Source organism: Panthera leo, chromosome B2, assembly GCF_018350215.1.
Source record: "Panthera leo isolate Ple1 chromosome B2, P.leo_Ple1_pat1.1, whole genome shotgun sequence".
In the NCBI taxonomy this organism is placed as follows: Eukaryota; Metazoa; Chordata; class Mammalia; order Carnivora; family Felidae; genus Panthera; species Panthera leo.
This window is the reverse complement of record NC_056683.1, coordinates 119,945,146-119,963,711: the sequence shown is the minus strand read 5'-3', so window position 1 is coordinate 119,963,711 and position 18,566 is coordinate 119,945,146. Positions and strand designations below refer to the sequence as shown.

Genomic DNA, 18,566 nt, shown 5'->3' with positions numbered 1-18,566 from the left:
TAAGAAGTAACATAATATGGTTAAGAATAATTTCTCCTGATGTTTTATAATAAAAATCAACCTGCTCAGTATGGGTATATCTCAAAAGAGCTCTCAACCAGAAAAAGATGACACAGGGAGACTTTTACAGATATGAAAATGTTAACATGTATCAAATGATTGTTCTTTTCCTATTTTCAGAAGACAACTTTTCCTTTCCATACAGATTAATTTTACCTTTTTAAATTTTATCGACCCACATACACATCTTTTGTTACCTTAATACTACAAAATAGAGTGTCTCTCAGAAAATCATCCTACAAACAATGGCTTTATGCTTTAAATTTCCATTTAGGCCAGTTAGAATCAAAAGATGTAATTATCTCAGGCCTAGAATTTGTAAAGTATCATCTTTTTTAAGTTGTTAGTGTTTTTAATTTTGCCATTACAATGGATGAAATCTCAAACTTGGGGTCCACTCATTTCATAACATATCTTTTTTTTTAAGTTTGAAACCTTATGGAACTATAAGGTATAGAATATGTCCCTCAGTAAAATAAAACATCATATTCCACTCTTTGAGGGTAAGTTGGCATACCTCTAGGTCACTGTCAGGAGGTGGGGAGGGATTATTTTTCCGGCCTCTTCCTCGGGACTTTGACCCAGAACTCCTGCAAGTTCTCTCATCGAGGTCTTTGATAGGTGTGGAGGGGCTCTGCACGGTATCAAACTCTCCTAGGAATAACAGGATTTGCAACAACAACAGCACTTCATTTTTAGATCATGTATGAGTCCTTGTTATTAATTATCTTAACAAATCCATATACGTCAGAGAAAGCTCCTCATGACAAAGAAAATTTATAACCCAAATAGACAAAATCGCGATTCTGTTAAAAATGTTCCGGGTCACGCAAATCCCCTGTAGTTTCAGTCTATGTGATCTATTAAACATGAGTGTGTTTTATATTCTGTATGTCCTCACCTTCCCTGTCCCTACCCTTACCCACATATTTATCTACATTTATATCTATTCTCACCTCCTTATGTCAGAGCTCAAAGGAGGAGATGTCTTCTTCTGGATCAATCCCATCTCTCCACCTGCAAATTTGACTCCCAACTGAATCGTGCTCCATTAGTTAAACCCTCTCTTATCTTCCTTCCAATGTCTTGCTTTTCTGTGGGCCACAGACAAGTTTAAAATCCTTCCCATGACCTTGCCTTTCTACCTAGAAGGTATCTGCTTGTTATCTTCTCTTTTTAAACTGGTACTCCTGAAAAGAATAGTGCATAACAGTGCTGTCCAAAAGCAAGAGAATGTGAGCCACAAATAGAACCACATATATAATTTAAAATTTTCTAGAAGCCACTGTAAAAAATGTAAAGAAACATGTAGAATTAATTTTGTTCACATATATTAACTGACCCAATATAACCACAATGGGATCATTTCAGCATGTAACCAATATGAACAATTATCAGTGACATGTTTTACATAATCCCTTCTTCATACCAAGTCTCTGAACTCCTGTGTGTATTTTACACTTACAGCAGACCTCAGCCTGTACTGGCCACACGGAAGTGTTCAACAGCCACGTGTAGCCGATGGTGACAGTAACGGACAGCACATTTGTCGCCACTTCCTGACACTGGATTTGTCATAATCAGTTCACCAAAATTCTGATAAAACTACTCTGACTCAGAGTCCCGGCGAACCACCCAAGTAACAGATGCAATAGACAGACTCGGCCCTTATCTTCTTAGATTCCTGTGCTGTGTTTGATCCTCTTAAACACCACCTCCGTAGTGCCATTATTTGGCAGCTGATACCCTGCGGCTTCCCAGTTCTGGAAGCTCTATCAGCAGTCCTTCTCTGTTCGGGAGGCATGGACTCCTTTTCCTCCTTCCATTCCTTGTATGTTGGTATTTAAGAGTTCCAAACTTCGGTCACTCTCCTCCTCATTCCACACCATCTGGGCGACCTAGCCCTTTCATAGGTTAATCACCCTCCCTGTGATGGCCCACACACAAATCTATAGCTCCAGCGAGGCCACACCCTACAGCGGTTTCACACTGCACCTGACTGACTTCTCCATGTCCCACAGGGACCTCAAAGGCTGACATGTCTAAAGTTGGTGATAGGGTGTCTTGTCAGGAAGGAGCACTGAGCAGTGGCAAATCTACGGGAGGGGGTTAAGACAGACTGAGGCAACAGTGAGGTGCCATAAAACCTCCCGAGTCACGAGAGTCAGACTTACTCTATGACCTGGAGCACGTCGCTCAATCTCTGAGTCCCAGTTTCCTTGTATATTACAGCGTGGGCAATCATAGCTACTTTGTAAATTATGCTGGTGAAAATGATATATATTTAACTTGATTTAAATCATACGCATAAAGCAAAAACTTCTAGGATGGTCTGAAGGCAAGCTACAATAAATTTAAATGATAACATTTTTAAATATAAAGAAGTTATGACAATTATGCTTCATCACAAGATTAAAGAAAAATACTTATGAAGACAGCCAACAACTTTCTGATTGAAATAACCAAATATGAACAAACTGGATGAACATTTACGTAGTATTTTTCCTGAAATGTTCCAAATAAATAGTGATTTTTTACATAGCTAACCTCTAATTATTTTTCAGGGTTATAACATTTTCTTTGGAAAACACTGTGCATGTCAGGACAGCATCAAAAAAAAAAAACAAAAACCAAACATGTCCGTGTTTCAAATATTATTTGCTCTTAAAACACTGTTAGCATATTTCATACCATGGGTCTCTGCTATTGACTGTTGAGAATAGACAGTGTAATACAAAGTTCTTTAGTTTCTGGTTGAATATCACCCTACCTCTAGTAAATCGTGTTTGAGCTTACTTGCACAGGTATTAAATGAGGCTTTAGGTATTTAAACACATGCCAACTTAAAAAAAATATATCGCACAATTTTTTTTTTCTATTTTTAGTTATTTTTTTTAGCCAGAATTTTCTTATGGTTACTATGCTCTGCAAGTCAAATGTTCTTGTTTGGATAAAATACTGATTCAAATTAAGCCTCATTTATTAAGTAAGCTTATAACAATTTTTGGATCGCATCCTATAAAAACTTGTCTTTCTACTCATTACAGACCAATTTTCAGCTGTTAACTATCATGAAGCAGCTTTGTTCTTACAAAAATACAAGAGCTGAAAGGTAAAAAAAAAACTTGCAAAATTCCAAAGCCATTGTGCTCAGTTATGGGTGACTGATTGTTGACTGGATCCATAAAGGAGGAGTTTGGCAGGAACCAGTCAGCTATTAAATGAATGAGGAGCCAGCTGCTAAAGAGCAGGAGGAGGAAGAAAAGAAAAGACTGGTCACAGGAAGTGTCCAGGTTTCAATAAAAGTAGGAGCCCTTAAAAGGGCTCTAAGAATTTGGACAAAATATGGACAGAAGTGTTTCGATGAGAGTGAAGGCATATCCTTTTAAGAAAACTATGACGAGTAGCTCCACATTCATGAAACACTTGGTATGTGCCACGGACTGCCTTCTTCCTTAAAAAGTTTACTGAAATATGCGTTTGGCTCTACTCACTGCTCATTATGCTGCCAGATTCTTCCATTTTACAACCTGGAATGGTTGTTTGCTTTTTCCTTCATGTGGCTAGAACTTCATTATCTATGTATATGGCGCTTTGGTTATTTGTTAATCAACATTAGGCTATTTGAAGTTTTAGGCAATTACAAATAAAGCTGCTAGAAACATTTTTGTTCACATCTTGTGGACATAAGCCCCCATTCCCCTAGGGTATATACTCAGAAGTGGGACTGCTGGGTCAGGGGGAAGTCAGGTATTCATCTTCAGTAGACACCAACCACCTTTTTACCAATGTGGTTGTACAAATTCTCTCTGACTAGCAGTGAGATTTCCAGTTATTCCACATCCTTGCCAATACTTGGTATTGCTAGCCTTTTTTATATTAGTTATTGTGAGGGTATGTTGGTATCTCACTATAGTTTCAATTAGCATCTTCTTGATGAATAATGATGCAAAAACACTTTTCTTTCCCCATTTGGGAACTTCTTTTTTATGAGGAAACTGTTTAAATCTTTTGTCCATTTAAAAACTTGGGTCATCTTTTTCTTATTGATTTGTCAGAGCTCTTTATTGTGCAACATTCTTTACACACACACCCCCATATGTATATATACATATATATATATTCTTTACATATGTGTGTATACATATATACATATGTGTGTATATACATGTGTGTATAAATATGTGTATATGTGTGTGTGTGTGTACACACACACACACACACACATACAGAAATATATATATCTGATTTAAATCTCACTTTGAGCCAATGAATTTGGTCCTTCATTACTCTCCTTTAACAATGGGAAAACGGGAAGGTTGTGAGATTTTAAATTAACTTACCAAGATGAAATAGCTTGTATGTGGAATGCCGGTATAATTTCAGAATTCTTGCTTTAACCACTAGGCTACCCTTCCTCCACCAAACAGCAACAGATCCTCCAAAGAGGTCAAATTTATCTATCTATCAAAAGAATAGATAGACTTTATACAATTTCTGGGAGAGTGAGGGCCAATGAATTCTTTGAAAGATCTTCATAGCAAAATTGGAGGTCTTTCAGGGTGTGTGTGTGGAATCTGGGTTCCTACAGATAACCACCCAGGTAGAACTGTACGAGCCTCTATATCTTTTGAAGGTGCTATCCTTTCTTCTGATAAAGGGTAAAACCAGGAACTTGAGCTCCACTGGTCATTAAACATTTGTTGACACTTTTTTTTTTTCTAAGAGAAAGCTGTTAATTCCAGTGTCTCTGCCAAATTTCACTCAGGTAATTGCACTAGGGAACTTTAGTGCTGCAGGTAGGGCAAAGGCGAATTGTCAGAGAAGTTAAATGTGGTCAGTCCTTTCTATATAAATCCTCTTGTTAGCTTCCATTAAATAAATGAGCACTTTACTTTCCTTCCTGTCCTTGTGTGAAATGCCACGAAGCTATGGAAATTCTACTGAGTTCTGCCTAAGAAACTGGCTTCTTTTCAAAGAGTGAAGTGATCTTACTATATCTTTTACTTCTCTGAAGCAATTGTAAAGTTTAATTAGCTAATGTATTGCAATGTTTGCCAAGGTCTCAGAGTAAAGGATGATACTATTACAAATTACTAATTATATTTAATTTTATAGATGGTAGTTTCTTTAAATAGACTGTCAAACTGCCTAATAAGGTAAAGTCAATAACTGAATGCTATTTGCAGTTTCCAAATAACATTAGTCGTTACCAATTGCCGTAGGCTTTTTCTTGGGCCAATGCTATGTGTGATGAAAAATTATTCTTTAATCAGTACAGAAATGAATAAATGCACCTTCCAAGTTTTAGATATTTAGATCCAACCTAATTCCATTTAAGTTTATCCCTAAACCACAACAACCAGCCGTCTTTTATAGAACATCAAGCATGTTTCTATTTTAAAAATTAGAGAAGTCAACAGTACATGATTTATGAAAAAATGTGGATGTAATTGTTAGGGCTCTGTTTTAACTCCAAAATGCAGCACTGGTTAACGGGAAATACTTTTCATACCCTCGAACTAAGTACCTCAAATTTCATCAATAATGAATCCCACAGTTATCAACTTGTTTGCTTTTTGGATGCATGCCAGATCTGAAAAGGCAAAAATCAAACTTAAAACTACCTTGTCTGAAGGTCTGGGATCACAGACTCCCCTAAAAATCCAGACATGTATATTATTTTAATTTTGGTTAAAAGAAGAATATAATTAAAGTAAAAATTATTTCTTCTTTAAATATAACAGCAAGTCTGATAAGATCTGAAAATTATGTCGAACTATATTTGTTGGCATTAGCAATCAATGGAAACCTGAAGAAATTGCACCCTGATAGTGAATATGAGAAAGTCACATGTAGATGTGTCATACCAAAGTCACACATTGAGAACATCTACATGCTTGCATTTAGTATTTAAATATAAATAAAATAGCTATTCTGAATATTTATTACTTTTTAGTTAATGGAAAGTATCCATCTGTGTCTATCCTACAGAGAAAACTCTTGTGATAATACTGAAATTGGAGCTAAATCAACCTTTTACTCAAAGTGTTATCCAGTGTATATGTATTTAAAAACACCATGGTTTTCACTCATGGTGGTTCTATTGTAGTAACACAGTCTGCCCGGTCCTGTCTATCATTCAGTCTCCAGTATCTTGATCATCAATTACTTCTGTGATTTTCTTTTTGAACACAGTCATCCTACCCTGTTCTCCCCACACACTTACTATTGAGAAAAACCTTTCCCACTGTGATAAGATACCTCCTTATCTAAAGTATCTTCACTGTCTGTGAAGCAAGTATTCTGAAATCACTCATTCTTTAAATTAAGGTCATATTCTTGATGAAATGCAAGTGCTGACTCAAAGAGGATAAGGACAGATTTAGATCATGGGATTTAGGCTGAAATGACGTTCAAGTGAGTCAGGCACGGAGCCATAAAATTTAAGGGCTTTGAGAATGAATGTTTCCTTCAATTTTGTACCTCTAGTTTTCCTGGCTTTACCTTAGTCCTGGCCCTGCACAGGATATAACTACTCAGAGAGGCTGAGGCTAGATGAAAAGCCTCAACGGGAGCCTTAAGGGGACAAGGACCAGAAATTCAAAGGGGCTGGGTGGTCACAGGAGAAAGGATCTAAAGCGAAGATAAGAAAAAAGAAACTGAAACATAGAGGCACCAAAGACAAAGTTTAGTATACATACTAGACCATATTCCCTCAGATCCACAGTTAGATCAGAGACACTATTTTGAACAGAGAACAAAAAAGAAAGGATGTCACCATTTCATCAATTCACGATATAAGCATATGTTGGCTGTTCCTTAAAGTGTCAGCTTTATTTGAACTTCTTGTTCAAATTAGTTTTCTTGTTAATATTCCCTTTTTTGACACTCATACAATATTAATTATCTGCTTGATATTTGTCTTGTTTATCAAATGGAAGTTAAAGGAATGCAGAGAGCTCATTCCTTTAACAGTAATTGAAACATCAACAGTAATTGGTACCTAATAGGCACTCAATAAATAATTATTAAATGGCCTTAAGTCTTCTTGGAATCACTGGTCCAATTAGAAAGAATTTATAGTGTTGTGCCCATGTTTCCCTATTTTCTTTCCCTTCCAACACTGGATGAAAAATAAACAGAGATGAGCCTGAATCCTGCAAATAACTGAAGTCAGAAAAAAAAAAAAAAAAGCTTGGACATACTAATGGTGTTTATAAAAGTTCTTAACTTCATTTTCCTTATTGAATCTTGATAGTTCTTTATATATTCTGCATATAAGTCCTTTAGCAGATGTGTCTTCCAAGTACTTTCTCCAAATCTGTGGCTTGTCTTTTTATTCTTGTACAGTGTCTTTCAAAGAGCAGAAGTTCTTGATTTTATGAAGGCTAGTTTCTTTTCTTTTAGAGCTTGTGTTTTTAATGTACCTATAAAATCTTTATGTAACCCAAAGCCACAAAAATTTCCTCCATGTTATCTTATAGAAGGTTTATAGTTTTAGGTGGTTTTTTTTTTTTTTTTTTTTTTTTTTTTTTTTAATGTTTGTTTATTTTGAAAGACAGTGTGTGAGCAGGGGAGAGAGACAGAGGGAAAGAAAGAATCCCAAGCAGGCTCCACACCGTCAGCAGGGCTCCATCTCATGAACCATGAGATCGTGACCTGAGCCAAAATCAAGAGTCAGACGCTTAAACCCCTGTGCCACCCAGGCGCCCCTACAGTTTTAGTTTTTATATGTATACTATGTATGTGGCATGAGTTACGAGTCATGATTCTGTTTTGGGGTTTGCTTTTTGTCCTTGCTGTTATTGTTGTTGCTATTTTTGCATATGGATGTCCAATTGTTCCAGCACCATTTTTTGAAAAATAAACAAAATCCTTTATTTTCCAAATGCCTGTTGCACTTTTGTCAAAAATCCATTTTCTAGTGTATGTATATGGGTCCATTTCTACAATCTCTATTCTATTCCATTGTTCTGTGTATCTATCCTTTTGTCACTACCACACATTTCTGATAACTGTACTTTCTAATGAGTCTTGAAATCAGGGAATGTCAATCCCCAAACTTTGTTCCTGTTTTTCAAAATGATTTCAGCTACTCTAGTTCCTTTGCCTTTCCTTGTAATTTTAGAATCATCTTGATAGATTTCTCCAAAAAGTCATGCTGGAATTCTGGATAGGATTACAATGAATCTTTATTAAATTTGCTTTTAACCTTAAATACTTCAGCTGCATCAGCAAACTCAAGTCCAGTAGCACTGCAGATCAGCTTCAGACAACGGAGAATACAGTGGATTTTAAGTAAGTACTAATCAGACAAAGATATTAAGCTACCTACTAATATCCTACAAATCCTAGGAATGTAGGAAATGTTCACTGGCTAGAGCTACTGATGACTCACCGAGATGAAGGAGTGACACAGTCTCTCAAGCTTAAGGGAAATATTATCAGTTATACCCCAAGAAGATAATATTACAGCTTTTCCAAGTTGTCAAGATCTTTACAAAAGAAAGAATATCAGGCAAAAGGTTCACTGGCCTTTTTGTATCCATATCCATACACACACACACACACACACACACACACACACACACACACAAAGTCATTTGAAATTAAAATCTCTTAGCCATCCACATCTAAGAGAAGGGTTTTCTGAAATGCCAGAAGAAAAGCCTCATCTTATATAGTTGTACTGGCACAGATTAAACATCAGTATAACTATATCAGAACTTTCAGCCTTGCTTTTGAAAAATGTTCTTTTTCTCCGTATTATTAGACACAGCAAAACATAAAAGTGTTTCACCTGGATGAAGATCTGTACCTGGTTGGCTAGTCAGTCCCGGAAGAGATTCCTGCAACTGATAGGTTGAGGTCGAAGATGATGTGCCGTCAGCTGTGTTATTTGATGTCATATATGCTCCATACGTTGATGCTGAGTAATACTGTGCATACTGGTTTTGGCCAAAGGCTGTGTAGGATGGATAATCCTGAAATAACAATTGAGACATGTGTGCACTTGAAAGAGAAGTTACTCCTGGCATGCTCGAAAGCAAAGCAATCACCATGGCAACTGAAAGATTAGTGTTTGGCTCCATTTGTTGCAGAGTCCACGGTTTTGAGGGGATTCTAGCGAGTGCACATAGCTGTGAGTATGTAAGTAAGTAAGTACTTATCCAAGGATGTACATCATAAGGTCTTATGTACTGGAAGAGGAGAGAAGGAAATGGAATGAATTCATATTCACAGCAGTAGTTCTTACACATCTTTTAACATCGTCAGTAAGGAGACAGTATGACTGCCCTTCTCAGCTTCCATAGGGACCTCAGTCTGCATTACTGTGATTTCTGTTACCCTTCTGGGTTACTCTTGATCATTATGCATGGAATAAAGAGTAAATAAAATCAAATGGACACTAGAGTTTTTTACCCAGCCCTTTAAAGGCTATGGCATCTAAGGTCTTGACTTAAAAGTCTGAAGTGAGGTTTTCAAATATTTAGTTCGCTTTGTTTGTTACAGGGAAAAAAGAATTGGGTCAACTCCTCTGACCTGCTTTTTATTTAAAAATCCTAAGAACCTTAAAGTGATCTAAATAATCCTTCAAAATCCTTTTTACATATTAAGGTAACACATAGAAATTTGTTGCACTATTGGTGTTTAATGTATCTGGCATGTTTTAGCCCAAATTGTTATCAGTGATGACAAATCCTTGGTCAGGATTAAGATTTCGTGGTACACGTTCCTAAGGGAACAAAGTCCACATTTGATGTGGTTTCCCCCCCGCAAAGAAGAAATTTATTATATAAAGTAAATATGTGTATAAGCAAATATATGTATTATCAAAAAGGATTAAGTATAGTTGACCCTAGAACAACAAGGGTTTCAATTGTATGTGTCCACTTACACACGGATTTTTTTTTTCGATAAATAAAATACAGTACTACAAATGTATTTTTTCTTCCTTCTGATTTTCTAAATAACATTATCTTTTTTCCTAGCTTATTTACTGTAAGAATACAATATATAATACATATAACATATAAAGTATGTGTTAATCGACTGTTTATGTTATCAGCAAGACTTCTTGTCAACAGTGGGCTAAATTTTAGTTAAGTTTTGGAGGAGTCCAAAGTTATATGTGGAGTTTTGACTGTGTCAGGGGTTGGTGCCCCAAACCCCCCATCAACCACGTTGTCTGGTCCAACTCTAATATGGCAAAACACTAAAAATCTATTTGACTGCTCATTTCAGGACCTGATGTTCCCTCATTGCCACCTGTAAACCAAGGGAAAAAAACCTCTCAGCAATACTTCGACAACATAATTTCTCAGAGTAAAATGTGTAGCTTAGTACTTACTTTGTGTCAGGCACTGTTCTAAGACTCTAAGTCGATTTACTCATTTATTCCTCACAACCACCTATGTGGTATTTTTACCCCATTTTACACTGAAGGGGACGAAGGCACAGAGTGGTTATGTGACCTGCTCAAAGTCAGACAGCTAGCAAGTTTCAGAACTGGAAATGGAACCCAGAGAGGCTGAGGCCAACATCTGCGTGCTGAAGCTCTAAGGCTGCGAAATGCCCATACGGGCAGATGAAATCACAGGAAAGGTCCAGACTACTAGCTTCTTGTGCCTAAAACGTCTTTTTATACTCAAACGTATTTCAAAGATCTTCCCATCTCTTCATTTCCTCTACTGTCACCCTAGTCCAAGTTGCCGTCACTTCCTGTTGGAACCAACGGACTGTTTTTCTAATTTGTCTCATTTTTAGGTTTGGCTTTCTCCAAAGTGCTGGAAGCCAGAGTAGTCTTTTCAAAACATAAACTTTATGATGCTATTCTCCTGCTCAAAATCCTTTAATAGCTTCCCATTGGGCTTGGAATAAAATTGAAATCCCTTACTGTAAACTACAGAGCCCTACACATACAGGGAGGGCCCTGCCTATCTTCACAAGTAAGTTTCCCCATCTGCCCTCATGCACAGACTAAACCCTACCCTTCTTTGAATTCTCTAGCACACTAAGGATTTCACCTCTCAGGAGTTTGGTACCTACCACTTCCCATGCCCAAACATCCTGGCCCTCCACCAAATTCTTAGAAGCACTGGCCTGAATGTTGCTTCTACAGATACGTCTTCCGCAAAATCCTCCCTACTCAATATTAGATTCCTATTAATATTTTTTAATAGGACCCTGTTCTGTCTCCTCACGCTTTTCAGTTCTATATTATGTGTTTACTGGTTTATTGTTTGCTTCTCTCAGTAATTAAGAAGCTCCAGGAGGCATGAATCAGGTCCTATCCACTCCTGTCCCTTCTTACATGTCCCCAGCATATAGACCAGTTCCTAATACCTAATAACTACTCAGTAAGTATGAACTAAAATAATAGACTGGTATTCAAACCATGGTCCAAAATACAGGTTATGTTATTTTGGAGCCACTGGATTTAAATTTTTTCAGATAGTACTGGATCTATTTTATAACATGAATCTGTCTTCTCCTTTATGGATCTTTTTTAAATCCTCCCAAGCAGAACAGAGAAGTCTTTCTTTCATGCATATATTTCTATTAGTATATTCGTTATATCCTACCCTCTCTGTTCATATTATTTTCATATCTGTTTCTTTAGAATTGCTTCCCTCCAGACAGCAGAGAACAATGACATTACTTTTGAATCTTCAATGCCTAGCCAAAAGTCTAAAGTATATAAATGTTAAAAAATTTTTTTAAAAGTCTAAAGTATAGTAAGTGCTCAATAAATGTTTGCTATATCAATAAATAAGTAAAATGAGCCACCTGGATTCTGAATATTTTTAAACATAAAATAGCCATACTAGCTTTGATGTTTCATGTTTTAAGAAGCCATTTTTCTGACTAATGCCAAATTAAACAGTTTAATTCTATCAAAAATACTATTTTTCCACACTGTTTAATAATCATGATTTCTGTTATGCCTTTTGTTACATTAATAAAAATTAAAAGAAGGCAATTAATATGATTCCTTCAGTAAATCCAAAGAGCCCACCTGTGCAATAAATTAGATTTTAGAATACATAAAAAGCCCAACAATTACGTTAAAGTAAAATAGTGTATTGCCTACCAAGGAAATCAACTACCCTTGTATCTCAACTACTCTGAGCATGACTGAGAACAAAGGAATAAAGACACAGGATTCTCAAGTGTCATTACAGTCACTCCTCAGAAACATTCATTCTTCTTCCACACATAATTCTACCAAACTAGATTTCAAAACTCACAAAATACTAAAAAAAAAAACATAATTAGGAGGGGGACTAAGGACTACTAGAGGCAAGCACAGTGACAAAAGCAAAAAAATGACAGCTGTCAGGAAAGCAGGAATCAAACATTTATTAAAATGAATCAGAACTAAAAGAAAAAAAATCCAAGAGGCATTTTGTTTAATAACAAAGATTTTGGATTAAAAATGCCACAACTTAATTACTGGTTGTAATTCAACCTCTTCATTAATATTCACAATAACTTGAGAAAATAAAATTATGTTTGGTACAGCTTAAGATAATAGGAAAATATGCAATAAATTTTGCAATTCTATGCCAAATGGTTAAAAAAATCACTGTTTAAAGGTTTAAAGGGCAAACTTTTAGCAACCAGAAAACCTAAAATACCCAGATTAATACAGATCCCAAGAATTCTAGATATCTAATTTTTACTACTTGAAATGCCATCTTTAAACACAGAAACCTTTTTCTAGGAGAACACGCACTTATATGACAACCTACAACTATTCTTTGGAAATCTGAAAGATATAAAAAGTCGAAATACAGAAAAGCTACGATACCTGTTGTGAACCACTAAAGTTCGTTGAGTTGGAAACTGAATTATTTGCATAAATAGTCGATGATGGGGCAAAACTAGAACCTAGAAAGAAAGAACAAATTGCATTTAAAAAGTATTTCTTTGCAAAATAATAAAAACCTTTCACTTTGCAGAATCCAATGAGAGAAATATATTTTAAGTTTTGTTAAGGCAACGAAATGTGCAATTTGAAGTTGAAAGATTTATAAGGAAAAATGTGCTTAGTTCTAACCCTCTTGTGACAACAGTTAAAGTCTTTGGTACAGATGTCTGCTGGACTGAACAGGAGCATGTGGGAACAGTCTTAAGGACAGCAGCTAAAGACATTTAAAGGTTAAATATCTAGAAGAGCAGAGGTTCTCAAAGAATAAAATATTACGCAGAGTAGTTCTAGGAAACTACTGGAACTTTCAAATGGTCGTACCAACTGCATACGCACAAAAAACCATTTGAGTTAAACATCTGGATAGGGTTAGCTTAGGAAATAAACACAGAACCCACTGAGAATTAATGCTTAAAGCAACCTGTGTTTTCTTTCTTCCTATGTCCTTTCCTTAGAACCAAGAAAGATGTGAACTAGGGCTTAGACTCAAGGGAGAACTGCTCATGCTGCAATCACCTAAGGTTCGGAAGCCTCCTAAAATTTTACTACAAGGGGTGTCTGGGTGGCTCAGTCGGCTGAGCATCCGACTTCGGCTCAGGTCATGATCTCATGGTTCATGAGTTCAAGCCCCATATCGGGCTCTGTACTGACAGCTCAGAGCCTGGAGCCTGCTTGGGATTCTGTGTCTCCCTCTCTCTCTCTCTCTGTTCCTCCCCTGCTCATGTTCTGTCTCTCTCTGTCTCAAAAATAAATAAACATTAAATTTTTTTTTAAAAAAATTAAAAGTTTACTACAAGGTCAGAAGCTTAATTATTTTTTTTTTTAATTAGGGAAAAGCAAGTGTAATATCAATTTAAAGATTATTTTTTAAAAAATATGTCCTATGGAAGGGTGCCCGGGTGGCTCAGTCGGTTAAGCCTCTGACTTCAGCTTGGGTCATGATCTCATGGTTTTTGAGCTTGAGCCCCACGTAGCGCTCTGTGCTATCAGAGCAAAACCCCCTTCGGATCCTCTGCCTCCCTCTTTCTCTGCCCTGACCTGCTCTTGCATGTCTGTCTCTCAGAAATAAACATTAAAAAAAATACATGTTCTATGGAACATACCTGTGAAGAAGTAAAATTAAAGACTACTGACACAGCTGATTGTTTTCTTAATTATTTTTTAATATCTATTTATTTATTTTGAGAGGGAGGGAGGGAGAGAGAGAGAGAGGGAGAATAAATCCCAAGCAGGCTCTGCGCTGACAGAGCCCAATGCGGGGCTCAATGTCACGAACCGTTAAGATCATGACCTGAGGGGCGCCTGGGTGGCTCAGTCGGTTAAGCGTCCGACTTCAGCTCAGGTCACGATCTCGTGGTCTGTGAGTTCGAGCCCTGCGTCGGGCTCTGGGCTGATGGCTCAGAGCCTGGAGCCTGCTTCCGATTCTGTGTCTCCCTCTCTCTCTGCCCCTCCCCCGTTCATGCTCTGTCTCTCTCTGTCTCAAAAATAAACATTAAAAAAAATAATTAAAAAAAAAAAAAAAGATCATGACCTGAGCCAAAATCGAGTTGAACCCTTAAATGACTGAGCCATCAAGGTGCCCCTGATTATTTGTTTTATCATCGTAATTATAATATTATGTAATTACCACAAACTGACCTGGCCCAGAATACCTAATATGAAAGCATTTTAGGGGGTAAACGAGAATGTATTCATGGTCACTTTAATACTGCTAACTGAAGCTGAGTGGCTCACTGTGGCTTTCGACTGTGTGTAACTATATTTCTACCTACATTCTAGGTAAAAAGAGATCTGCCACTTTAGCTAGAAAGGTCTAAGTAATTAATTTCATTGTAGTCGATGAACTGAAATTTCAATAGTAGTTGATTAAAATATGTTCTTGTAGCCCCAAATGTATCACTAACACTATGGACAAAATGATGGAAACAAGCTTTTAATGTCTTCCTATGCCACTAAAATTCTTTCTGCAACTACTATGTACTGATCAAACATAGAGGCAAAATTAAATACTTGTATATGGAGGATTGTTTTCGGGGGGAGGTGCAAATTATATAAATATTCCTATTAAGAAATATAGTGTTAATCAAAAGGTACGTAGGAAGGAATAAAATCCGCAATCATTCAATGGTACATAGGACTTAGAAAAGTGCTAACCCAATTTTAAAGATAATCGAACAGCATTATGTACGTAAAGAGTACTGTCATGAATCTGTGAATGTCACTTAAGTAGATGCCAAATGTGTGACTGGCATGACTTGGAGGCTACTTTGCTTGGGCCTAGTTTTATGCAACTTAAATTAAGTATTTAAATTTGGCACGGGGCACGTTGCTTGATGTATATTCAATTACTGTCATTGCGTTTTTTTCCTTCGTATTTGTCTTTCCTGATGTGAACAGCAGTGCCAATTAAAACCATTCTCATGGGGGTGCCTGGGTGGCTCAGTCGGTTAAGCGTCCAACTTCGGCTCAGGTCATGAGCTCGCAGTTTGTGAGTTCAAGCCCACGTCAGGCTCTGTGCTGACTGCTCAGAGCCTGGAGCCTGTTTCAGATTCTATGTCTCCCTCTCTCTCTCTGACCCTCCCCCGTTCATGCTCTGTCTCTCTCTGTCTCAAAAATAAATAAACGTCAAAAAAAAGAAAAGAAAAAAACCACCATTTTCCTGGATGCATCTTCTTAGTCTGAAGTCAAGGAGTCTCGGTCAAGGAATTCATCCTCATATAACACGTTTCCTGTGTGGCTACTCACCTGGCATCTGGTAAGAATAAGGCGTCTGGCCTGGCTGGGGGGTAGAAAACCCCGGACTGTAACTGAGGCACCCACTCTGTAACGGGGACTGAGTCTGTGAAAGTCCACTCTCTGTCTTGATCCCTGGCAACATCACGCCCAGATCTGTTTGGGAAATGCATGTGCAAAGCATTTCATTAGTCAGATGACCCTACTTCTGAGTTGTAGCTTACATTAGAATATATAACCACTGGCCAGCAGGATTGCCCGCTCATAACCAAAGGAAAAGAGAGGAGATGTGAAATACCGTAAGTGGGCAGGCTGTAGGGCTGTCCTGTCTGTGAGTAGGCTGTGTAGACGGCTGGCTGCTGCATCCCCGAATACTGAGTCTGGCCTGCATAGGCAGTCATTGTTTGAGCTGCTGGTGTAGAAAGAATGTGTGGATAGGGCCTAAATATCAGAAAAATAGCATTACTGTGGCAACAAAGACTGCACATTAATTCAGACAGCTTAGATTCAGTGAAACCTTACAATAGCCAGGAGGTAATGCCCTTCTTTATCCGCAATACAATTGTAACAACAAGGAAAGGACAAGAAAGAGTCTGAATGCCAGGAGCCCAGGCTCGGCGACAAATCAGTCTCATGACTGTGGACAAATAGTTTCAACTCCCTAAAGACCTGCACCTCACCTACGAAATGAGAAACTGGGATCAGATATTATATCTAAAGTGTCTTCCGGGTCTGTAATTCTTGTTTATATCTGAAATCGTACTCCAGTTAATGTGCAGACAAGGGAAGTGGAGTACAGGCCAGTGAATATGCTCCTGAGTATACTTCTACTCAGTAGGAGTGAACTAATGTTATGCAATGGATACAAGAGTCATCAAAAGCCCTACCAAGAACTCTCTACCCTGAACTGGAAATCTTAAAAAAAAAAAAAAAAAAAAAAAATGAAGAAGGAAAGAAAGGAAAAAGGGAGACAGCTGCTTCCTGAAAAGAAATGGAATGCCATTCCCTTTATCATGCCAATTTTACAGAATGCTCCCAAATGGAGAGCCAAACACCAGCCCCTGTTTAAGGTTATTTTCTGTAGCTGCTACAGAAAATAACATTTAAATGTGTGGGAGTCATGGATCCAATCTCTTAACATATCTGGCTGATTATAACGGAGTTCAGATATACATTTAACATTGCTCAGCATGACGTGTCTACCGTTGTCTTCAATAAGCTGACTACTTTTGTTATAAAAACAATAGAGCATGTTATTCAAAAATACGGTTTTTAGAACTTGAAATCCAGTGAAAATGATGTAACGATCGAACAAATTATGGAGTGCTAATGTCTGAATAAAACGCAATCTCGTTAGAGTTTCCTTAAGCTACTCAGCATTTTTTGCATGTTCATTAAGAAATCAGTGTGTTCTGGTTTGAGCTTGATGCCTTTCCTCATGGTATATAAATAACCAGAATTAAGGGAAATTGTCCGGAAGAACATGAGTATCTCTCTATTTCTAGATTTGTACAGGATATTTATCTATAGGTCTAATCCAGCCAACTAGTCTATCCAAGTGTCTATCTATTCAGCTATCTTTCTATAACACATTTATGTAGATGGACATAAATGTATCCCAATTTCAAGTTATGTTGTGTGAATACAGATTAATAAAGTTAACCCCGGAGAATTCTCGCAAATCTGAAAGAATCTATTGACCACTTACTTGGAAGGATATAGCTGTGGGGAGTATTGATGCGCTGATCTGGGGCTGTAGCCACTACTAGTAATTACTGTAAGACACAAAAACCAGTGCAAAAAAAGTTGCTTCGTAAATATGTTTCACTAGAAGGAACAAACCAATTTGAAGACGTTACTGTGCTAAAGAGATGTTTCTTAAAATTCACACACTTTCTACACGGAAAAATCTCATTTTCTAAACAGAGACAGATGCCTAAACATTTCATCCTAATTGAACGGTTTCAAGTGTGTTGTAAGAGAATGAAATTCATTCTTGTCACAAACCCTTCCTCTCTGTCACTCTTCTGCTCTCTCGCATCAGTAGCCTCCTCTTCTGTATTAATACGTATGAATAATTATCTTTGATTACAGGTACTCAAGCTCTCACGAGGTAAAAGTCCATTTTTAAAGTTTACAAACTGCATGTTTTAAATTCCAAATATATGACAGCAACGTACTGCTCTTCCTCCACATTTGTTCTACTAAAATTTTAAGAAAAACGTGAAGTCCCAAGCTGCGTTTCGAAATTGTAAAACACTATCATTTTCTATTTCCTCTCCTTGTACCAATCGCAGGAGGAGTGAGAAATGCCGAGTCCGAGATTTTCAACTAGTAGTTGGAATACGGATAGAAAGCCTGAGTGATAACGCACCACTTCTTAAGAAGCACGTTTGCAAGGTACGGCAGCCATCATATTTACAAATATATTCTCAACTATCACAGAGAGTACGCCTTTGGGAAGAACTTCAAGGTGAATGTTGGGTCCTATTAACGTTTCGTCCCAAACTGGAATACATTCAGAAGTTTGGAAGTTTCTCTTTCCTTTAACCATCTGCCTTGACTAAGACAGATGTATTGCAAATACATGGGCTCCAAAGTGTTCAGGCAGGTCCCTCAGAGCCAATCCATACTGGGCAAGCACACAGAGTGTCTTTATTAGGCCATCTGCTGTTCATTCACTTTTCAAAAAGATTAAAGTAGTACACAAGGCAGCGCTGGAATTAGTTTAGTCTAATCAATCATGGTTATACTTCAAAGTACTATGTCCCTTCTAAGTTGTTCATAATAATACTGGAGCTAAACTCTTAGAATTGTAAAAGTGACAAATAGGTTT

At 37.3% G+C, this 18,566-nt stretch overlaps 1 protein-coding gene across 10 annotated transcripts in view; it reads right to left on the bottom strand.

Annotated features, from left to right (window-relative positions):
• EYA4 (EYA transcriptional coactivator and phosphatase 4) overlaps positions 1–18,566 on the bottom strand; it is a 276,398-nt gene that overhangs the window by 36,765 nt on the left and 221,067 nt on the right. For 7 of the 10 annotated variants that reach the window (XM_042939863.1, XM_042939862.1, XM_042939867.1 and 4 more), the window contains 6 exons: positions 17,439–17,505; positions 16,029–16,171; positions 15,743–15,886; positions 12,878–12,957; positions 8,864–9,047; positions 578–714 (listed from right to left, as the gene is read on the bottom strand). In XM_042939863.1, the coding sequence (XP_042795797.1) occupies positions 578–714; positions 8,864–9,047; positions 12,878–12,957; positions 15,743–15,886; positions 16,029–16,171; positions 17,439–17,505 (755 nt within the window). The remainder of the gene's footprint in view (positions 1–577; positions 715–8,863; positions 9,048–12,877; positions 12,958–15,742; positions 15,887–16,028; positions 16,172–17,438; positions 17,506–18,566) is intronic. The other 3 variants (XM_042939868.1, XM_042939869.1, XM_042939872.1) reach the window with 1 other exon arrangement.